The 22,429-nt window shown below is 35.8% G+C and overlaps 1 protein-coding gene and 1 pseudogene across 2 annotated transcripts in view; both read right to left on the reverse strand.

Annotated features, from left to right (window-relative positions):
• The window catches only part of LOC136033915 (carboxypeptidase D-like), a 218,828-nt gene that overhangs the window by 167,440 nt on the left and 28,959 nt on the right, over positions 1-22,429 (reverse strand). For both annotated transcript variants that reach the window (XM_065714930.1, XM_065714931.1), the window contains exons 4-6: positions 12,914-13,050; positions 9,523-9,684; positions 2,129-2,279 (exon numbers count right to left, since the gene is read on the reverse strand). In XM_065714930.1, the coding sequence (XP_065571002.1) occupies positions 2,129-2,279; positions 9,523-9,684; positions 12,914-13,050 (450 nt within the window). The remainder of the gene's footprint in view (positions 1-2,128; positions 2,280-9,522; positions 9,685-12,913; positions 13,051-22,429) is intronic.
• LOC136034160 (coatomer subunit beta-like) lies at positions 17,203-21,564 on the reverse strand (annotated as a pseudogene).

The following is a 22,429-nucleotide window of genomic DNA, read 5'->3' on the forward strand; positions in this document are numbered from 1 at the left end:
GATTTTTGGTCCAGTAAAACGAACACTGAAACATGCTCTCGATCTCGATGTTGGACGAAATTCACACGGAGAATCTGACCTATGAGTGATCAGTTAATTATGGTAATGGAAATTTAAGTTAATACGATCTTTGCAGTAGCACAGTAATAACGAGCTTAGTAATGACCTTACATATAAAAAGATCATAAAGAGACTGTGATTTTTGGGCCAGTGAAACGAACGCTGAAACACCCTCTCAACCTTGATGTTGGAGGAAATTCATACGAAAAATCTGATCTATGAGTGGTCGGTTAACTATGGTAACGGAAATTTAAGTTAATACGATCTTTGCAGTAGCACAGTAATAATGGTAAAGGTAAAAAAGGAGGTAAAGGATGACCTTACATAAACAAGAGCCGAGAGCTCATGTGATACTTGCGAAGAGGTCAAAAGAGCCAAGAGCCTTCAGCCCCCCAGATGGTCGAATAGGGGAAAACGACTGTTATCAAGTCAATTTGTGCAGGTCCGTGGCACTCCTACCAATTTTCATCGTCTTAGCACGTCCAGAATCACCCAACTGGGCAAAGCACTGGGACTCTCCCGCCTCTAACTCCCCTAAAGAGAGAGGATCCGGTCCGATTATGTCAACCACGCATCTAGAACTTGCGCTTATTCTCGAACTCACCTAAGCATTGGAAATCCCCCAACTCCCCCAAAGAGATCGGATCTGGTCCGGTTGTGTCTATAATGTATCTAGAACTTTTGCTTATTCTTCCCATCAAGTTTCATCACGATCTCTCCACTCTAAGCGTTTTCCAAGATTTCCGTTTCCCCTCTCCACTCCCAAATGTCCCAGGGTCCAATCCGAATTGAAAAAGGAGCATCTGAGATATGACATCTTTCTATATATCAAGTTTCATTAAGATCCGGTCACCCATTCGTGATATAGACATACCTCATTTTTCACGATTTCCCCTCCCTCTAGCCCCCCCCCCCGATGATCGAATCGGGGAAATGACTCTTATCAAGTCAATTTGAGCAGGTCCCTGACAAGCCTACCAATTTTCATCGTCCTACCACGTCCAGAAGCACCACACTCGCTAAAGCACTGGAAATCCCCCCCCCCCCCCCAACTCCCCCAAAGAGAGCGGATCCGGTCGGTTATGTCAATCACTTATGTAAGACTTGTACTTCTACTTCCCACCAAGTTTCACCCCCATCCCTCCAATCTAAGATTTTTCCAAGATTTCCGTTTTCCCCTTCCAACTCTCCCCAATGTCACCTGATCCGGTCGGGATTTAATATGAGAGCTGTGAGACACGAGGTCCTTCTACATATCAAATTTCATTCAGATCTAATAACTCGTTCGTAAGTTGAAAATATCTAACTTTTTCCGAATTAACCGTTGTTCCACTCATAAAGGAAGAACTATGGAAGAATTATAATGGAAGAACTAACTTTTCCGCTCATAATGAGATTTTGATTTTTGGTCCAGAAAAACGAACACTGAAACACCCTCTCGTTCTCGGTATTGGACGAAATTCACACGACAAATCTGATCTATGAGTAATCAGTTACTTACAGTAATAGGAATTAAGAATTTAGGTCGATAAGATCTTTGTAGCAGTATAGTAATAATGAGCTTAGTAATGACCTTACATAAAAAAGCTCATAAAGAGACTGTGATTTTTGGTCCAGTAAAACGAACACTGAAACAAGCTCTTGATCTCGATGTTGGACGAAATTCACACAAAAAATCTGATCTATGAGTGGAAAATTGATTATGGTAATGGGAATCAAGAATTTCGGTTAATAAAAACCTGTGTAGTAGCATAATAATAATAGGTTATGTAACGACCTTACATAAAAAAAAACCATAACGAGGCTGTGATTGCTAGTAAGATGGTTTTGTAAATATACAATAGCCTATGTTGCTATTAATTTTTTGAGCTTCTTAACTGATGAGTTTCCTCCCAAACTCAAATCTTAAACTCGTCCCAGATCTGAAGAGACACAAAATTTTATTCTGATTTTCGAATATTTAGGAGTTTTCAGAAACACGAGATGGTTGAATATCACATTAAATATTGTATACTGAACACCACTGACACTCATCATTCTCTGGATATATAATATAAGTTATACTCACCCATTTGCTTTGACTGAAATTCTATATTTTCCAGGTAACAAAAGTCTCCAGTATTCCCCTGCACTAGATGTCAACATATATTTATCATTACCATCCACATGCACTTCTGCTTTTGCAATTCCTTCCCCAGTATTTTCGGCAGTTACTTGCCCTAAAATTTAAATTTCAATTCAGTATACCTGCTGATAACTTTTATTTTGTTAAGCTTAAAATAAAAAAGTGTTACACTTTTTTATCTAAAATGGTAATATTCTCTTTGCGGATTTTTGGCCACTAGATGCAATCACAGAGGCATATTGGCTTCTAATTTGGAAGAAAGCAAGAAGAATTGAACTGAAACAAAAATGTTTATACATTTAGCTCGCAAACTATCTAATATAATTATTTATAGTGCTTACCCAAATAAGACGATTAACTAAGTTATAAACTGCAGTTTGAACAATTCTTGTTTGCAATTAATAGATTTAAAAAATAATACACAGCATAAATCCATTAAACCTCAAGCTTTACTATCCAGTGTTTACACGGAAATTTAAGATACGTTTTTTTATGATGATTTCGCAATGAATAATTCAACCCCCCCCCCCTTCCCACAAAAACCTAGTAGGTACATCTTAATATTAGCAGCTATATTTTAATAATTTTATGTAAAAGAAGAAAAAAAACATTCTTTCAAGAAATCAAAGTAGAAAAATGACGAGTTCTTGTAAATATTCATATAACGTACCACTTGACTTTTTAGCAGCTGGACTAGGTTTCGTCGGCTGCGTAGAATCAAAAACGTCTCTGGCACCTGTTTGAACCATCATATTATGCTTTACCAAAATTAAATAAAAAAAGTTTTTTTTTTTTTAACTGAAAGTAAGGAGCGACATTAAAACTTAAAACGAACAGAAATTACTTCGTATATGAAAGAGGCTGCTCCCTTCTCAATGCCCCGCTCTTTACGCTAAAGTTTGACTCTTTCTCTCAACTCTACTTTTTAAAACAGTAAAAAACTTTAGTTTCTTTAACTTTAAAACTTTAAGTTTTTTCTGTATTTGTATGTTTTTATTACGTATATGAGGGGGTTCACTCCCTCGTCAGTACATCGCTCTTAACATTAAAGCTTAAATTTTGTCTCAATTCCTTAAGAATGGCCCCTCAATCACAAAGGACGTAGAATAAATATTTGTAATCCTAAAAATACTTTAGAGTAAAGAGCGAAGTATTAGGATGAGGTGAACCCCTCATATGCGTAATAATTTCTGTTCGTTTTAAGTTTTAATGCTGCTCCTTACTTTCAGTTGAAAAAACTTTTTCATATTTACTTTTTCATTTTTTTTTAAATAATGCAAGAAAATCCTGCGCTCCCTTCATGGAAATTTTCTTCCCACGTGACAAATTCCTCCATGTAAAGTTCCCCCAACAAAACGTCTGTACACTTTCAAATAACCATTACTATATGTAAGCACTGGTCAAAGTTTGTAAGTTGCAGCCCCTATCACGGGGACTATGGGGGAGTAAGTCGTCCCCATGGGACGGAGTCTCCATATGGGGGAGTAAGTCGTCCCCATGGGACGGAGTCCCCATATGGGGGAGTAAGACATAATTACAAGGTTTTTCGACTATGATGAATAAAATGGCTATATCAGAATTTTGACCGGTGACTATGGGAAAATAATTAGCGTCGGATGGGGCCTAGATGCCCTCCAATTTTTTTTGGTCACTTAAAAAGGGCACTAAAACTTTTCATTTCCGTTAGAACGAGCCCTTTCGTAAAATTCTAGGACCACTGGGTCGATAAGATCACCCCTGAAAAAAAAAAAAAAAAAAAAAAAAAAAAAAAAAAAAAAAAAAAAAAAAAAAAAAAAAAAAAAAAAAAAAAAAAATAAACACGCATCCGTGATCTGCCTTCTGGCAAACAATAAAAAATTCCACATTTTTGTAGATAGGAGCTCGAAACTTCTACAGTACGGTTTTATGATATGCTGAGCCTGATGGTGCGATTTTTGTTAAGATTATATGACTTTTAGGGGGTGTTTCCCCCTGTTTTTTTAAAATAAGGCAAACTTTCTCAGGCTCGTAACTTTTCATTGGTAAGACTAAACTTGATAAAACTTATATATTTAAAATCAGCATTAAAATGCGATTCTTTTTATGTAGCTACTGGTATCAAAATTCCGTTTTTTAGAGTTTTGGTTACTATTGAGCCAGGTCGCTCCTTACTACAGTTCGTTACCACGAACTGTTTGAAAAGCTAGTTAATACCTATCTTAACTGAGTATTTTGAACAACTTATCTTTAGAGAAACTATGATTACCACCGTATACTGCCGTACCTACCTTTGCAGAGTTAGGAATTGTCAATATTAACCATAAAATTATTTTTCATTGTGATTCAGGGATCATTCTTGAAGAACTGGAACAAAATTCGAACTTAAGCGTAAAGAGCGAGGTATTAACGAGGGGCCGAATCCCCTCATATTACGTATATGAGGAAGTTCACCCACTCGTCAATGCCTCGCTCTTTTGTAAAATGACCGATATAAGCAAAAATTTGTTTGTATTATTTTCCGGCCAATCTTAGCATAATTTTGCCTTAAAGCAGCTTCATAACTATGATTTTTGTGTGATAATAAACCAAAAATATTGTATGTGTTTAATTTGTGGTTGTTATTAATTAAAAAAAAAAGTTTTTCAAACTGAAAGTAAGAAATAACATTAAAACTTAAAACGAACATAAATGATTACGTATATCTTCTAAAGATTTTTATTTTTATTCATTTCAGTCATTTGAGAATTGCTCAACTTGTATCTCTCATTTTCACAAGAATATTTTCGACCTCTTTTTCCTTTTTGTTACTATGCCTTACATAATTAGTTCCACAAATGTCGCAAATTCAAGTTACGCGGGAGAATCTTTCCTTGGAGAATTTCTCGTGGGGAAGGGAATTTTCAATGGAGAGAGAGCTGGATATCCTGACTTTATTCAAAAACCAACCAGCAATTAAATAATTTGTTTTTTCAACTGAAAGAAAGAAGTAACATTAAAACTTATTACGTGTATGAGATGGGCTGTCTCTCCTCAGTAACTCGCTCCTACGCTAAAGTTTCTTTTTTAACTTTTAAAAGAGGCTATTATTTTAATTAGATAGCCTTTGTGATTCAGGAGTCATTCTTAAACAACTGAAACAAAAATGAAACTTAGATAATTATAAGGTTATCATTAGTTTAAAAAAGGTAAGATTTATACGCAAATTCCGTTTTAGTTATTCATGTACGATGAGCCAAATTCAAAACCTACATTAATACAAAAACTTCCAGAAATTAAATAAAAAAAACAAGTTTTTTTTAACCGAAAGTAAGGAACAACATTAAAACTTAAAACAAACAGAAATTATTCCGTATACAAAAGGGACTGTCCCCTCCTCAACGCCCCGCTCTTTAAGTTTAAGTTTGACTCTTTGTCATGACTCTACTTTTTAAAACAATAAAAACTTTAGCGTAAAGACCGGGGTGCTGGGGATTGGACAGCCCCTTTTATATACAGAATAATTACCGTAAGTTTTAAAGTCACTCCTTGCCTTCAGTAAAAAAAAAAACATGCCTTTTTATTTAATCTTAACACACATCCAATCATGTGCAATGCGTATACAATGCAATCATTTTGTTTTCAGCATATAGTCTTCTCTATTTCCCATGAAGATATAACTATGTAAAAGCAAGCTAAAAATAACGGTCCAGCAGATGGATCTGCCAAAGTTTCAAACTCATTTTTGAAAAAGTATGAAATGCGTACTTTCGTGTCGGAGACGAAAATATATAACTATTGTTACTCAAAATGTAAACCCGCTCGTACTCATTAGTAGATGAATGTCCAGATTAAAGAGTTAACATATTCACTTAGTATTCGTCTTTTTTGAACAAATTCAAATCGACTCATCATCCACTACTAATCCATCCTTGGGTAAAGCTACTAAGCAAATATGCTTCGAAAAATCTGAAATTCAACAACATTTGTAAGAAGTAGCCATTACGAGCATAAAGGAACTTAAATTAAAATATAGATGTTTCATACAGATGTTTGTATACAGATGTTTCAACTTTGTATTGAATTATTTGTTATTTCGTGCAAGACCGCGTTGGTTATATTCCCCTTGTGTAGTCACTCAGCAGAGGTGTTTATTGCACTGTTAAATCTGTGTACTCAACACGTCTTATCACCTTCGATGACATATTTGCAACCAATCTTGACTACCCTTTCTCCTCATGCTCATTTATTTAATCTGTACTATTTCATTTATTCAACCTAGTTCAAGTTGTTTATTGACTATTCCTAATATTCTTGGTCGTTAGTATATAATTTTCGACAGTATACATAGATAGAAATTGACCTTAGTAAAGGAGATCAGACAATTTTACTAGACAGGAGAGGAGGAGGATCAACACCTTAAAGATCTATTTTAGAATTCCATTTCTAGATTTCAAGGAATAAGTGAGTTATAATGCATTTTTTCAAAAATCAATCTTGTCAATCTTGGGGTGGTCCTCCCTCCTCCCTCTCTGGGTAGGTCCAAATTGCTATGTATTGTCTATCTTTTTAATTAAATTTGGCTATATGAAATATCTACTATCCATGGAAGTTGTTTTTATGTGCTATACATCCATACATACACAAATGCAATAGGGGCTCCTTCCTCCAAAATTGCTTCTAAGGACCATCCCTTCAGAGAAAACTCAAAAATAGTACAAAATACACTTTCTTTGTCTAGAGCCCCCCCCCCCCCCGCTTCACCAGGTAATGTCCTCGATTCCTCCTGCAAAGGGTCATTTTGACAAAATGACAAAATGAAAAAAAAAGAATCAACTGACAAAAAGTCAGTTTTTCCACACATCATTCACAAAGATAGTTCGAAAACTTTTGCCAGTACATTTGGTGGGATATTGCAGTAGCAATTAAGATTATTCATTTTTAGCTCTTCAATTGTGGGGAGGTTGTTAATACACAGTAAAACATTTTTACAAGTAAAAATTGCAAATAGACAAATCTCGCAATATGAAAGGTCATAAACTTGCGGAAATCGTGTATTCTTTTCTGAAATTTTCATGTATGGATCACATTGAAAACTGTAAAGCATACGCCCTGGCACCATCTTTCTGAAAAATAACATAGTCCTACTCTTTCACCGTCACCTGCAATACGAACGACTAAAACAGTTCTGTTACATAAACTTTAGTCTTTACGATGTTACTAAAGAAAATGAGACCAACGGTTCATTGGGGTCTAGACTTTCCCCAGTAAATTTGTATTTCAGGTCATTAAACGTATCTACCTACGATTCCAATCGTGGGGTAACTTAAAGGGTAAGATTTAGAGTAAAACACGCATTTAATCAAACAAGTTAAAAATACACAACATGATTGCAAAAGCACACCAAATCAAACCGGCAAAATTCTTTGGACATCTGTTAAGATGTGCTAATTTGAGAGTCAGAATTCATGATGAACACTTTCAACACCTCCTCTGAACATTGAATATTCAGTATATTGATACTTATAATAATGTGTACTTACTACTCTTAAGTAAAAAATTTAAGATACTTACAAATTAAACAAATGAAAATAGAAAATGAATATAGAAAACGTGTATAATATTTTAAATAAGACAATGGGCATAACAGGAAAAACGAAAACCTTGTAATAATAATAAAAAAAAGTTCCAAATAATTCGGGTTTTCGTCCGGAAGCCATTTTCAACGAAAAAAAAACTAATAGAAAAGGTAACGGAGGATAAGTTACGATTTTTGGATACGTGGATTCATAGGGATAATAATAGCTTATTTCGATTTATAGAAAACCCAAAAACAATAATCGTTATTGTCAAACCACCCAATCCATGTTAAAAGAAGAGTAATATATTTTCAGTGTCTGAGTTTTTTTTTGGTTTTCACCTGTTTTTTGTTTTTCTTTTTGCATTTTATTTATAAATTCTATTCAATGTAGTTTTGTCGGTTTTTCTTGTTTTTTTTTCTTAAAATGGGCTCGGGACATGAAGTTGAAATATCAGACCGTTTTCTATTATTAAAATTTTGTTTGAATTTTCTTGTTTTGTCAACAGTCTCATTTAAAATATTATGCCCATTTTTCTACATTTTCATTTGTTAAATTTGTAGATGGAAAGGTAGTGCGGTCAAAGAAATTATTTATAATATACTTATAACCTAATTCGGGGCACAGGGTTCGATCTCCCCCACAGCAAGGGTAGGGGACAAGCTTGCTACTTGTCTTAAAAAAGCTACTGAAACGTCGAGACGACGCCCCATGCACCAGCAATGATTCCGAAAGATCTTTACCCTTTATCCTATAAATTCATTTTTTCAGTATATTCGATTCTCGATAATTTGAATCTCTCGATAATTTGCAGTCGATAATTGGAATATCTCGACAATTAGAACCCTTTTCAGAGTCCCTTGAAAAAAACTCGATAATTTGAAAAAGAAACACTTACGATAATTTGAATTTGCAACAAGGACATCTTGGTTGGAAACACTATAAAAATAAATTCTGCTGGACAACACTGATAAAAGTGAAAATGTAAAAATAACAGTTTTAACCTCTATAACTACGATAAGGCCTGGAATCAGTTATATTACCCTACATACTGCATCAACCAACTCGGGTTTGCTAAGGAAACAGAAAACCCTACAAAGGTTATCAGTCACGACATTTAACAGTATCAGTGTTCATTCCACTAGACACACAATAGTTACTTCTATCAAACTGTGATGAGTTTACATTTGAGGTTTTGTTCACATGGACAATGAAATTGCTGTCCATGGTGCTTTAACCGATGCCGGATTGTTGACTATTCAAGATGAAAAGGAGGAGAAAAAAAAGAACCACTCACTCGACTCGCATTAAGCAAGGCAAGATTATCCGTCGACAGCTTACATTCCTATGCTATCAGAACAGAAACAAGTGACAATTTATTTACAGCTCTCATCACCGTCGAAAATGACTTGATCAATGTAGGATGGAAGTCCCTTCAAAAAAAAAAAAAATAGTTTGCAAAACAATTTTTTCGATCGCATGGTTTTTAACATGCTCCATATGCATAAGTGATTAAGAAGTTAAATAAACGAGTTTATATGTGTGTATGCACATATATGGGCTATCTATTTTCAATAAAGCACTTGTTTATTTGAAATTCTTCCTTGCTCCTTCTTGATAATTTGAACTCTTGGTAATTTGAACTTTTCTTCCCGTCCCTTGAGTTTGAAATTATCGAGAGTTGGCTGTAATTGTACTTCTAATATACACTAGGTTTCTTCATCTCCCCCCCCCCGTACATACATATTTTATCTCTTATTCTATTAGCAAAAGATTATAATACATGCGCCGATCAGGACTTACCTTTAACTCCCATATGCACCGCTTCAATATATGCCAACAAACTTTCTTTGTTATCATTCCATTCTTGATCTAAGTGATCTGGGGGAGGGTATTTACAGTAGGACAACTCCACTGTTATATCCATACAATTTCCCCATACATAATTGAAATCTTGCATGCCACCTGAAAACAATAATTCATTCAGTTTTATCTGAGATGAGCAATGACCTAGAAAATTTTCTAGGGATGAATATCATTAGCCTTTACCATGAGCGTCAATACTATCAATGAACATCGTATGAAAAATTAAATTTCGGAGACAAAGCACTTAATAGAGTTTCGAATTTATCTTTCAAAATGGTCCAAATTTATCGTACCGAAATGCTCCAATAGTATATGAAGCTTAGCGTCATTCATCACAATAATATTTCCTTGAAGCAAATTTGACAGAAAAACAAATGTCGTAAAAACTATTATATCATTAACGATCTCAGGCCATATAAACACCTTCCTTGAATTTCGTAAAGCTGCACCCCTCCCCCCTTAACTGTTCTCATATAACCATCTAAGGTAAAAGAAGGCGTTTAAGTTTACACATTAAATCTAGAAGTTAATATCCAAAGGGCCAAACAAACATTTTAACCATCTCATTCACTAAATGATTAAGAGCCTATTCCATTTTGCAAGTAGGCGAAACAAAAATTAAAAATACGAGTACAGAGCAAAACTTACAGAAAATTTTCAGTAGTAAATAGCATAAACAAAGAAGGTATTTCAACACAAAGACCTTAGCGAAGTGCAAAAAGTGAATAGAACGCTGAGTATATAAATGTGACATAAAAATGTAAACAAGCTTTCATCACTCTATTTCGACTCTGTAACAAGTTTTCCTTATATTTAATAAAGAAAATATAATATTATAAATCATAAGCAAAAAATACCGCATTATACATAATGAAAACATATTCTATATATTTTCCTTATATTCAGACACGAATTTTTCCTTCAAATCATGAGTTTAGAGCATTGGGAACAGTTTTATTTCCTTATTCGGCATTTTCTATATAGAATTCGTTGAAAATTCCGCTTTGAAGTTTTCCACTTGAATATTCTTTCTGGGCCTATTTCGATGATGATAATCTGTCCACTTAAGACCATGGAGATGCTTTTCTGAATAAGTTTTTAGTGTCTTTGAATACTTTTCATACCGATCTAGGATCTACGCTGGAGGGTGAAGATTCAAAGAGACCTCTCTACTCTAGATGTCCTAATTCTAAAAAGGATTTCCAGCCTTGAATTTTCTATATAGAAAACTGACTCATAGTGTTCGAAATTTATATTTCTATTCAAACTACTCCCCATCTGTAAAGAAGTCTCGCAATTTGTATAGTTGATAGAATTTTAGATTTTTCTTAAGAGACTGATGTAGTCTCTAAGCTAAATACACAACACACATTTTATTCTTTAATAATAATAATAATAATAATACCCCATTAAACTTGTTGATCAAATTATAGAAAAAAGACTCGAGAACGCAAAGAAGAAGTAATAAACTCATCTCACAGTCTTTAGTCGAATTCATAAAGGAAACTAATTTTCTTTGCCAGTATCACCATAAATCTCCAGACTTAGAGACAAACATAGAAATTTTTTTACGAAAACACAGGCTTTCCGTTTCCTTCGAAAACAATTTTAATGTTCCACTTAATTTCAATTCCGGGAGCAATAAAGCAGATCCTATTCTTGCTAATGGAACTTATACAAATTTTTTTATTAGAAATTTTTTTACGAAAACACAAGCTTTCCGTTTCCTTCGAAAACAATTTTAATGTTCCACTTTATTTCGATTCCGGGAGCGACAAAACAGATCCTATTCTTGCTAAAGGCACTTATACATTCCCGTGAAGACGAACATGAGGCTTCAACATACAAATCCCTAAAGTCTAAAAGTAAAAATGTTGATTTTGATGATGCTTTGGCCCTCCAAGCTTTTGAAAGCCCTTGCACACGCTTGTAATTCACATAAAAATTGCTTTTCCAGACCAAACATCCGTAAGATATATATAGATAGATAACTGCAAATACATCGTGCGAAGAGTATGTTCCGACAGAATATAATTCAGTCTTCCGAGAATACCAACTCTACGTGCAATTTTGGCAGAAATAATGTCTCTATGGTGCTTCCACGAAAGATTTAAATCAATTTGGAAGCCAAGATACCGTAGTGATTTAATCTGCACAACACGCTTTTCACACAATAGGATTTTACCACTTACATCAGGAGAATCATCCACACAACACAATATCAGTAAAAACGTCTTGTTTGAATTCACGCAGAGCTAACTTACACTCATAAACACCTCCAGTCTTTTGAGAGCATTATTAGCTTTGGCTATTAAATCATCGACTGATTTTGCAATTACTGTTAGCGCAGCGTCATCCATAAAAAAAGTAATACATAAATTTTGCAGATAAAAGCGCATTATGTCCACGTAAACTCAATGAGGTAAAGGGCCCAGCACGGAACCCTGAGGTACACCACACTTCACAGAAAAAGACGATGAGACAACATCATTTAAAACGTCTTGAAGGGACCTACCGTAAAGACAGCTTTCAAACCATCTTAGACAAACTCCATTTATTCCAAGACTTTTCATTCGATTTTTGACACTACATTTCTTGGTCAACCGTGACAAACGCTTTTCTAATGTCAATGAAAATAGACATAGGTACGTTACCTGAGTTCAATGCACAGTTGACACATTGAACCAGGTGCAGCAAGGCGTGCTTCGTTAGATGATTGTTAAGAAAACAAAACTGTGCCTGACTCAAAAGCATATACATCTGAAGAAAATTATAGAGCCGTTTATGTACCACTTTCTCCAGTATCTTTGAAAAGATAAGTAGAATTGATACGGGTCTTCAGTTTTCTATATCTGCCTTGCGACCACCTTTGTGAAGGGGAATGACTTTCGCCACCTTAAACTGCACCGGGAAACTTCCCTTTTCTAGGGAAAGATTGATAAAAAAAAACTAGACAGGTACAAATATATCCTAAAATCCCTTTGAGAGTTCAAAGGGACAAACCATCAACACCAGCAGAATAAGACTTAAACAGTAACAGACTCATCTGGCTTTTAAAAGTCTGAAGTTTAGTAATTCGTCGTCTTTTTCACATGCGATCTTGGTCAGTAGCATATTAGAATGTGTTAGCTACTTTGAGTAAAGGCATATATGATTATATGGCAATTTTTGAAAAAAAGAACAACACATTCTACTACGGGCTATTTTCCAGTATTTCCACCTACATCGTATATATAAGAAATGAACCAAAGCAATCTTTTTGCTAGCCATTAGCTGGCGGATCTGGCTCACTGGAAAGTAAAAAAAAAGAAGAAGAGACAAAAATTACCTTTGACATCATACCATTTAGCACCATTAGTAGTGAAATTTTCATTCATTCTTCTATGTTTCTTAGCGTAAAGTTCCGCTAGATGCACAAAAACAGAATTGTCAGGAGATAGACTTTCAAAACCACCCGTGTGATTCCTGAAAAAGAAGTTTTTTTTTCTTAGGTTAGACTATGATCTATCAAAATGGTAAATTATATTAAAAAAAAAAAAAAAAAAAAAAAAAAAAAAAAAAAAAAAAAAAAAAAAAAAATGCGAAGACATTCTTAGTCCCAGAATTAGACCCCAAAACTTAAAAAGTTTTATGCTACTCGACAACATTTTCAAATACAATGAAAAAAAAATTATGAAGTAAAACTGATCTCCAGGGCCAGGGAACATGGAACTACGTAACACATAATGTATTGAACATAAAATGTAATGAAGAATTGACGATGAATGAGGAGGCTTCTAAATCTTGTTTAAGTTGGTATTATCAGAATTCTTATTTTGCACTAAAAAGACAGCTCTTTTACTATGAGGCTCTTGCTAATACTATACAAGCTGTTTTTAAATAAATGAATCTTGAATCTTGAATCGTTCGTAATCGTATTTGTCACTGTTGAACTGACTGATGGATGCACTAGTGACAGAAAATAGGGACAGATGGTATCCTTCCTTAGCCTGTTTGGTAAAAGAAAAGAAAAATAGTAATGGTGAGATACTACAAAAATGTTATACGTACAATAGTTTGGTTACAATGGATGCGTTACTTGGTGATAAAATGACTCACAAATTGAAACAGAACTCGTACGACGATAAAAACAGATAGCCTCATTGTGTTATTGTACATAAAAGTTAGGATCAATTGACGACATCAGGTTGTATATATAGGTGGTATTACACTGAGGAACAGTGTTTTTTTTTGCGGATTTTTTCTATATTGAATGAACTGAATTTCAATGACATTAGTTTTTGGCTAGAAGCTCAAATTTTTAAGATATGGGAATATGATGCGACATAAGAAATGCTGTTTTTTGAATGAAGCATCACGTGGAAAAAAAATAAACAATTAAAGTTTAAACCATCATTTTTGTCTTAAAGACAATCAACGACACAAAATACTATCATGGTAGAAACTAAACTAAATGCACAGTTACATGTTAATAACACAAGAGTAGCAACTTGAAAATCAGGAAGTTTCTTTTACGTTATACTCTTGAATGCACTTTGTTGAAATATTCTCCTTTAGAACTCCTGCAGTACCATCATATTATCATACCTTCCTTGGAAACAACCCTCCATAGTCTTTATGCCTTGGTGAAATCTTTCACCTTGTTCTTCAGTTTTCTGAAAAAAAATCAAGTGGCAGCACGGCGTTATACATTCTTACCTAGAGCCCTTACAAACTGCATAAAAATGCCTATCTTCAGAGGGAGGGGGGGTTGATTTCCATTCGTGCAACTAAAGGGTCATTGATGTATTCTTTTCCCCGGGGACTACATTTTCTCTCCGAGGCCACTCCTTTTTCACTTAGTGATTTTTCTGGTCTTTGCTGTCCCAGTGACACAAAAAACAAGAAAAATTCGTAGCCGCTAAGCTCTCCAAGATGAAAATCCACCATGGCCCACACAAGTCACCCCTTGATGCTCAAAATACGACATTTTTTTCCAAAATTAAGACCAGTCCCATATTCTTGTATTTTCGTCGAGTGAGCAATTTTGGATCCAAAATTATCGACATAGAACATATTTCAGACTTTTTTGGACCAATGAATAAGGGCCAGTCCTGCGGAGAATATTTTAGAATGCCCATGTATTCTAGAAGGTGTTTAATAACGTCATAGAATACGATTCATGTTATCAATGACTATCTATAATAAAAGTAGAGAAACGTTCTATACGGGATCCATCATTGGGAAAGGGTCAAATGTTTGACCCTGGCTGTTTGAAAAAAAAAGGCTTAGGTATTAAGGTGGAACTTCAGAGAATCTTGAAAGGATATTGAGCTAAATCAAACATTTTAGATTTTAAAAGGGTGAATCTGCATTATCTTAGGAGCAACTAGGGGTATTAATTGAAACTTTCCAAGTCACTACTATTGCTACTCATACTACAGAGATTGCAACATAAAGCTACGTGCAACTACGACTACTTGCAACTGCAGCAACTTGTGACTTCCACTATGACTACTGGTCACTGCGGCTGTGACTACTTATGACTGAAACTATTTGCGACAGCAGCTACGACTACTTATGACTCCGATTGCAACTACTTACGACTGCAACTACTTATGACTGCGGCTACTTACGTCTGGGACTACTTGAAGCTACAACTACTAGTGACCAAAGCCACTTGTGAGTGCTGCAGCTCGTGCTTGCGAATGAGACTAACGCTACTTGAAAAAAGGCTTCTTGGAAGGCCCATAAGGTTTCAATGCATTAGTTTATTTATTTCATTTTTCCCCAGAGCCACATCATATGGAAAGAGTGGACATAAAAACTTCAGATGGGGCTCATTTGATTGAAATTGAAAGTTCAAATTCTCTTTAAAGAGTCAAGATTGATCAAAGAATAACCAGCCCCCCTTCCAGGTCCTTTTTAGCTACCCTCCACGCAGATACATACAATCACAATTTTCAGAAGACCATTTTATTCAAAATAATCTTTAAGGTCAAATAATCATATCTCCGATGATGGCAAGACTCCTATCCCACTTCATACAGCCCCTGGGGCAAAGGGATGTAAATTATTTATGTAATCTATTGTTTAGACACAGGGATTCCTTTTTTAGAAAATGGAGGAGGGCATGTTTGATCATGGGTTTCCACAACAGTTTAAGTTATTAAGCGAAACTTTCAGGAAATGCTGCGGAGGGTGTTGAACAAAATCAAAACACACAAAGCAGATGCTGGTTATCAGCTGGTGTATGAGCAATATCTCAGGAACAGCTGAGGGTATTCAGTTGGAACCTTTAGAGCATGTTGAGAGGTATGCTGAAAAGTTAGAGGGCAACCAGGTCCCCTCGCCCCTTGTAGAGCCCCCCGCCTTCCAACCCTGATAAATTATGATCTAGCCATTTTTGAGAAGAGGCAGAATATTCAATAAATATCCAGGGAAACATCTTCAACTTCATTCTTATAATAAGAACATTCAAAAATAAACAATTACAATTAATAAAATCTTGGATCATGATTTGGTCAGAATTGTGGGAATTAATATCATTATATATTTAACATTCAGTTCACTTCCGTTAGCTATTTCCAGTCATCTTGATTTTAATGTTGTTTTTTTTTTTTCATTGATGTTTTGTAAAGGTAAAGCATGCAGTCAAAATACAAATGGTTTCCAACATAACGCAAATGATGCAATATACTTAAGATGGTTTATCATAAGGAGAAGGGGGAGAGGGGTAGTCAAAATCATTTGAGTAGTAATTTCTGTTTGTGTAAGTTTGAATAGAGCATTCAGTTTAGCTTTTATTCGTATTGGATTTTAGTTAATCTTTTATATCAGTATGTTACTTTTACGTTTGATGTGATTATCTATTTTAATTTTAGTTCCTTTTGGGTTTCAATTACTATGAATATTTTTATGAATATATTTTATTCTACAATGCATTTCCAAAACACCGATAAGCCATTTAATTTTCATCACCACGCAAAAACAAAAAATATTTCAATGGAATTGAAAAGGAACCACTTTACTTTACACACCAGTGTGCTTTAGCATAACTCTTTGGATGACATTCACTTTATCTACTACTACTACTACTACTACTAATAACTCACTGCAGCACCAAGCCGCCAGAGGCCAACACAGCTACGCAAGCTCCTCCTCCAACCTAGTCTATTTAAAGCCTCCCTCTTTACACCCTCCCAGGAAGTTCCCATTTCCTTTAAATCTTTATTTATGACATCCTCCCAACCCAGACAAGGACGACCTGCTTTCCGTGTAGCCCCAGACGGTTGGCCAAAAAGGACAATCTTCGGTAATCTGTCATCCTTCATCCGTAGAACGTGGCCTAGCCACCTCCACCTTTCTTTCAATATAGCCCCAGAAAGCGGGATTGAACCACACTTTTCGTACAACCTACTGTTTGAAATACGGTCAGTCAGCCGGGTACCCAGAACAGTCCGTAGGCAATTTCTCTGGAAAACATCTAGTAAATCTTCATCCGCTTTTCAGAGCGCCCATGCTTCAGAGCCATATTTGACCACTGTCATCACTGTAGCTTCCAATATTCTAATCTTGGTTGGTAGAGTTATCTTTCTATTCTTCCAAACTTTTTTTAACTGTGAAAAAACACCCTGAGCCTTAGCTATTCTACTTTTAACATCTTCACTGCTCCCACCATCTTTACTAATAATACTACCGAGGTAGCTGAAGCTCCCAACCTGATCAATCTTTTCGTTACCTAATGTCACCTGTTCATCTTCACTTGTTCCTAGCCTTAGTGACTTAGTCTTCTTAACATTAATTTTCAAGCCTATTTTAGCACCCTGAACTCGTAAAACATCTAAAAATTCATTCATTTTGCTCACACTTTCATCTAATATCCTTAAATCATCAGCATAATCTAAGTCCAGGAGCGTTCTTCCTCCCCATTTGATTCCATGGTCTCCAATTGCTTTTCCTGTGCTCTTTAAGACGAAGTCCATCAAAATGATCCATATAAAGGGGGATAGAACACAACCCTGCTTAACTCCTGATTTAATACAAAACCAGTTGCTAACCTCATTTCCTACCTTAACCGCAGCAGTATTATTCTCGTGCATAGCGCAAATCACTTTAATGTATTTTTCTGGTATACCCTATAACGATAAGACCTTTGTTAACGCTGTTCTATCAACAGAATCAAAAGCTTGCTCATAATCGATAAAACTGAGGACCAAAGGTGTTTGACAACGAAGGGACTTCTCAATTATTAACCTAAGAGTGAAAACATGGTCGACACATCCTCTACCTTTTCTAAAACCGCATTGTTCTTCCCTTAAAACTTTGTCTACAGCATGTCTCAGTCTAAAAAGTATCATATTACTCAGTAATTTGCTACCTACAGAGACCAGACTAATGCCTCGATAATTACGACACTCACTCTTGTCACCTTTCTTATACAGTGGTTTAATTAAGATTTTCCTAAAATCATTGGGTACTTCCCCTTTTTCAAAAATCATGTTCATAATCTTCAGTAGCTTATTATTAACCTCAGAGCCACCATATTTAAGAAACTCATTAATCATACTATCAGCACTTGGGGCCTTATTATTTTTTAATCCTTTTAGTACTGCCGCTAATTCTTCCCCACTAAACAAATCTTCCTTCACATCCAAGGTACCAAGACTTAAAGCCATTCCTTGAGTTTTTGCACGAATTCGAATTTGTCCAACAATAGAACCATTGTTCTCGTCTAGCGGCTTCTCAATGCTGACGTTTGCAAGAGTATCTTCTCTAAAAATTGGCTAATAGCATATTGCAATCTCCTGCTAAAGTCTTTGCTGGTGTCAAGCACTTCATATTGGTAGATCTAAGCAAATGCTCTAAATAATTGTGAAGGTCAGTAAGAGTAGTGTTCACAGTGACCTTATTTTCCCATTCGAAATCGGCCCACATTTGCCTGAATTCCTCAAGATTACAAACAGCTGGAAATATGTAATCCATGATATCAACGTGAATGTCATTGATAATGATAATATTTCGATCTGATTGAGAGCCACCCATATCAATCATAAACAATATTTCCAAAAATTGTGTCATTTTCAGTGGATGCTACTTTAACGCTGGCTTTTATGTAGATATAATCGTGAGGAGACAAAACGAAAGAAGAGGGCTTTTCTACAAGTTTCAAATCGCCGATTGTTGCCAATTCTAGGGTACAGTTTTGAAGCGTATCATCTGTCTGATTCACCATAAAAACATCAAGGACAATGTCAAACTGATTAACAATATTAACATGAGCTTCTGCATAAACTGGGTCAGAGAGACCTGTAAGTTGGCTGACTTTGCTTAACAGAGTTGAATCAAATCCTTCATCTTTTTTGTCCGAAGATTTGCCAACGGTTTGATTGAAGCTCATCTCGAAAACATCTTCAGCTTTATCACCACCACAAAAGTTCAAAACATTGCCAAAATCCGTCTGTACATCATAATCTACATCATGGCTATAGTCTTGATCCCTTCTGGTTCCAACTTGTTCTTCATTATAAACTTGGGGCTCCTTGCCCCAAATCAGTGGACTCCTTGCTTTCAGAAACTAAAGCACTGTATATAACGCGGGGCATCTATCCGACAAAGCTCGCAGACAAAGAGAAATCCTGTTTTCTTCATCGTCAGTTAGGAATTTTGTGACCGCGCTAGATCTTCCTAGCCGTAGCAGAGACGTCACGATGAGCATCGCTTCGGCAAAAAAAAAACAACCGTTGATTCGACTTTTGCCAACATTCATTGTTTGAAATTTTAAAGCCAGTTTGACCAAACTGGAAGCCAAACAGACAGATATTGAAAAATCTGAATCAAACATGTACTTCTTTAATACTGGCAAATTACTAGCCTTACCAGACATCTTGGGTGTCAAATATGAAGATTCCGTAGCGTAGGTGCCATCAGCAGTGATCTTTGTAGTTGTAAAAGTGGCTGACTTTTTCTCAGTTGCTCAGTTGCAGTTGCTGGTTCTGTATCTTTGTCATCATCGTTCTCCTTGGTATCATCAACAAAGGGTATTTAGCCAAGACCCACGCGAATTTTTTGCACAATGGCAATGATTTCTTCAGGAGTTTCTGCGTATTCGGCAAGAATCCATAGCGTCGCACGATGAACTTTCAAAGATTCAATGCTTTGAAAAATATATTCTAAAAGTGTCTCAACGACAAGCGGTCGCAGATCATTCAATAAATGTAGAGCTTCTCCAAGAAACTTTAACACATCAAGGGCAGCCAACTCGTTTAAAATCCACAAACCTTAAAATTCCACAAAACGTTGGAATGATGGATGAAGCAACATTAGGGATCTTGATGGAGCAGTTATGTAGGGTTTTGATAAGAAGTTGGCGATAACGGCCCATATTTTCGTGCTCTAAGGTGTTGTGGGTTTTGGCCAATTCTTTTTTTAGGAGGTCAACATTATCGGTAATATTTCGCTGAGAGACAAGTTCAAGGGTGAGATTCAAAGTTTTTCTTTGAACCTCAAGATCGTTGACTGATAAAACCCTTAGAATATCCATTACAACCACTTCGAGGGCAGAAACAGCTCCGACAACTTCTTTCAAACCTACCAAACGGTCAAGGACAATAAGCTTCACATTATTATTAGACTCTTTAATGATGAGATGAATATAATATGCAGCAGTGGCCTTTATAGTCGATGGCGAGTTTGATAGGATTACAAGAGTTCCAGCCGCTTCATATCTCACAGCTGATGACGATGAGTTAAGTAGACTAAAGATTCATCGAAAAAAACGTGATCCCTCGCTTGGTGAGGCTGCGCAAACCTTGTAAATAAATTCAACAATAACTAGTTGAAGTATTTCTTCCAAGTTTTGAACTTGATCAATGCAACTGCTCAAATAATGAAGGGCTTTATCCCTATCATTCAGTGTAAGCATCAAAAACGCGTTACGACGACATGACATATCTTGTTCACTCTCAAGATTTCGGGCAATTATTTCAGTTGCATCAGGAATCAAAGACGGATGTTTCCTGTAAATATTGCACAGGGCAGGAACAGCATTTCTTCTAACGTACGAATGCTTGTGTTTAAGGCTCGAGATGACGGAAGGCATTAATGGTTGGAAAACCTTTTTTTCGTCTAATTTGCAGAGAAAACGAAGCGTTCTGCCACAGACAAATTCATTTGGGTGTTTCAAATCTTCCAGAAATGCATTACAAACCAAAATAATCTCATTTAATAGGGTTCCATTTGGCCCTCTTTTTGGTACAATTTCCCAATAGATGTGCATCAGCTTTTTGATAAAGTGGTCTTCTCCAGGTAGCACAAAACGGATTATGTGCATCAACAAACCAGGAAATTTTTCTCCAGCCATTGATAATTTTATTATTTTCTTCATTGCTTCTGTTTTAGTTCTTAGATCCCCATTTTCTAATTCTTGTTTCAGGTGCATTTCCGACGGAGTCTCTTGGTCAGGATTCACAGCAATTAAGCCAAAACAGTTTAGTTCCTCCATCCTGCATTCAATTTGTTTGGTGCTGTTAACAAGAAATTAGCTGTTTCTTCTTTATTCGTTTTAAAGTATCTAAAATTATCTTTCCAAAATTCCACCCCAAAAGTGAAATATTTGATAGCAATTTCTTATCGTTTTAAGATTGAACTTCCTCTTTACTTTTCATTGCAAAACTTCTTTTCGGCCATTTTTTAAAAACAAATATTAATAAACACCATAACAACTCTATGACGTAACCTATCGTAACTGAACGTCGATGTTTGTCTTTTTGAATTTTAATACTATTACTAATACTAGCAACTCACTGCAGGACCAAGCCACCTGAGGCCAACACTACGAACACTCCTCCTCCATCCCAATCTGTTCAAAGCCTCCCTCTTTACAACCTCCTAGGAAGCTACCATTTTCCCTTAAATCTTTCTTTATAACTTCTTCCCACCCAACCGCGAACGACCTGCTTTCCGTTTGGCCCCAGACCGGCCAAACAACCTGATTTCCCCCTCCTCAACACCTCACTCTTTATGCTAAACTCTTTAAGCGTCTTTTGTCCCCCCACCCGAAAATGTATACATGCATCCCAATAACAAATACTATGTGCAAACAATGGGGCAAATTTTTTAACTTAACGACGTTTCTCCCGCGGCTGTGGGGGGGGGGGTGAAGGGTGGGGGCACGTTATACCCAAAGGCATAGTTATTGGGCTTTTCAACTATGATGAACAAAATGGCTATCTTAAGATTTTGATCGGCGATTTGGGAAAAAGGGGCGGGGGGAGCCTAGTTGCCTTTCAATTTTTTTTAATTCCCGTTCGATTGAGCCATTCCCCACATATTCCAGGGCCACTGGGTCAATAGGATCATCCCCGAAAAAAAAAACAAATAAACACATATCCGTGATCTTTCTTCTCGCAAAATATACAAAATTCCACATTTTTGCAGATACGAGCTTGAAACCTGTACAATAGAGTTTTCTAATACCCTGAATCTGATGGTGTGATTTTCAAAGTCAAGATCACTTTACTTTTAGAGGTGCTTTCCCCCTTTCCAAAACGGGAAAAATTTCCTCAGGCTCGTAATCTTTGATAAGTACGACTATAATTAATGAGCCGATTCTTTTGATATATCTATTGGTATAAAAATTCCATTTTGTAGAGTTCCTTACTATAGAGTCGGGTCACTCCATACTTACTCCACTAAACAGTTCGTGCTAACGAACTGTTTAATGGATCAGCATAATATAGTTTGTTAAAAAAAAAAAAGAAAAATCATTTTTACTATTAAGATTAATCGAAATAGTATTACCATTCCTGAATCAGCAGCAAATGGTGATTTTTCCACCCTAGACAGTTCCTTTTTCACTAATTTT

Source organism: Artemia franciscana, chromosome 12, assembly GCF_032884065.1.
Source record: "Artemia franciscana chromosome 12, ASM3288406v1, whole genome shotgun sequence".
NCBI lineage: Eukaryota > Metazoa > Arthropoda > Branchiopoda > Anostraca > Artemiidae > Artemia > Artemia franciscana.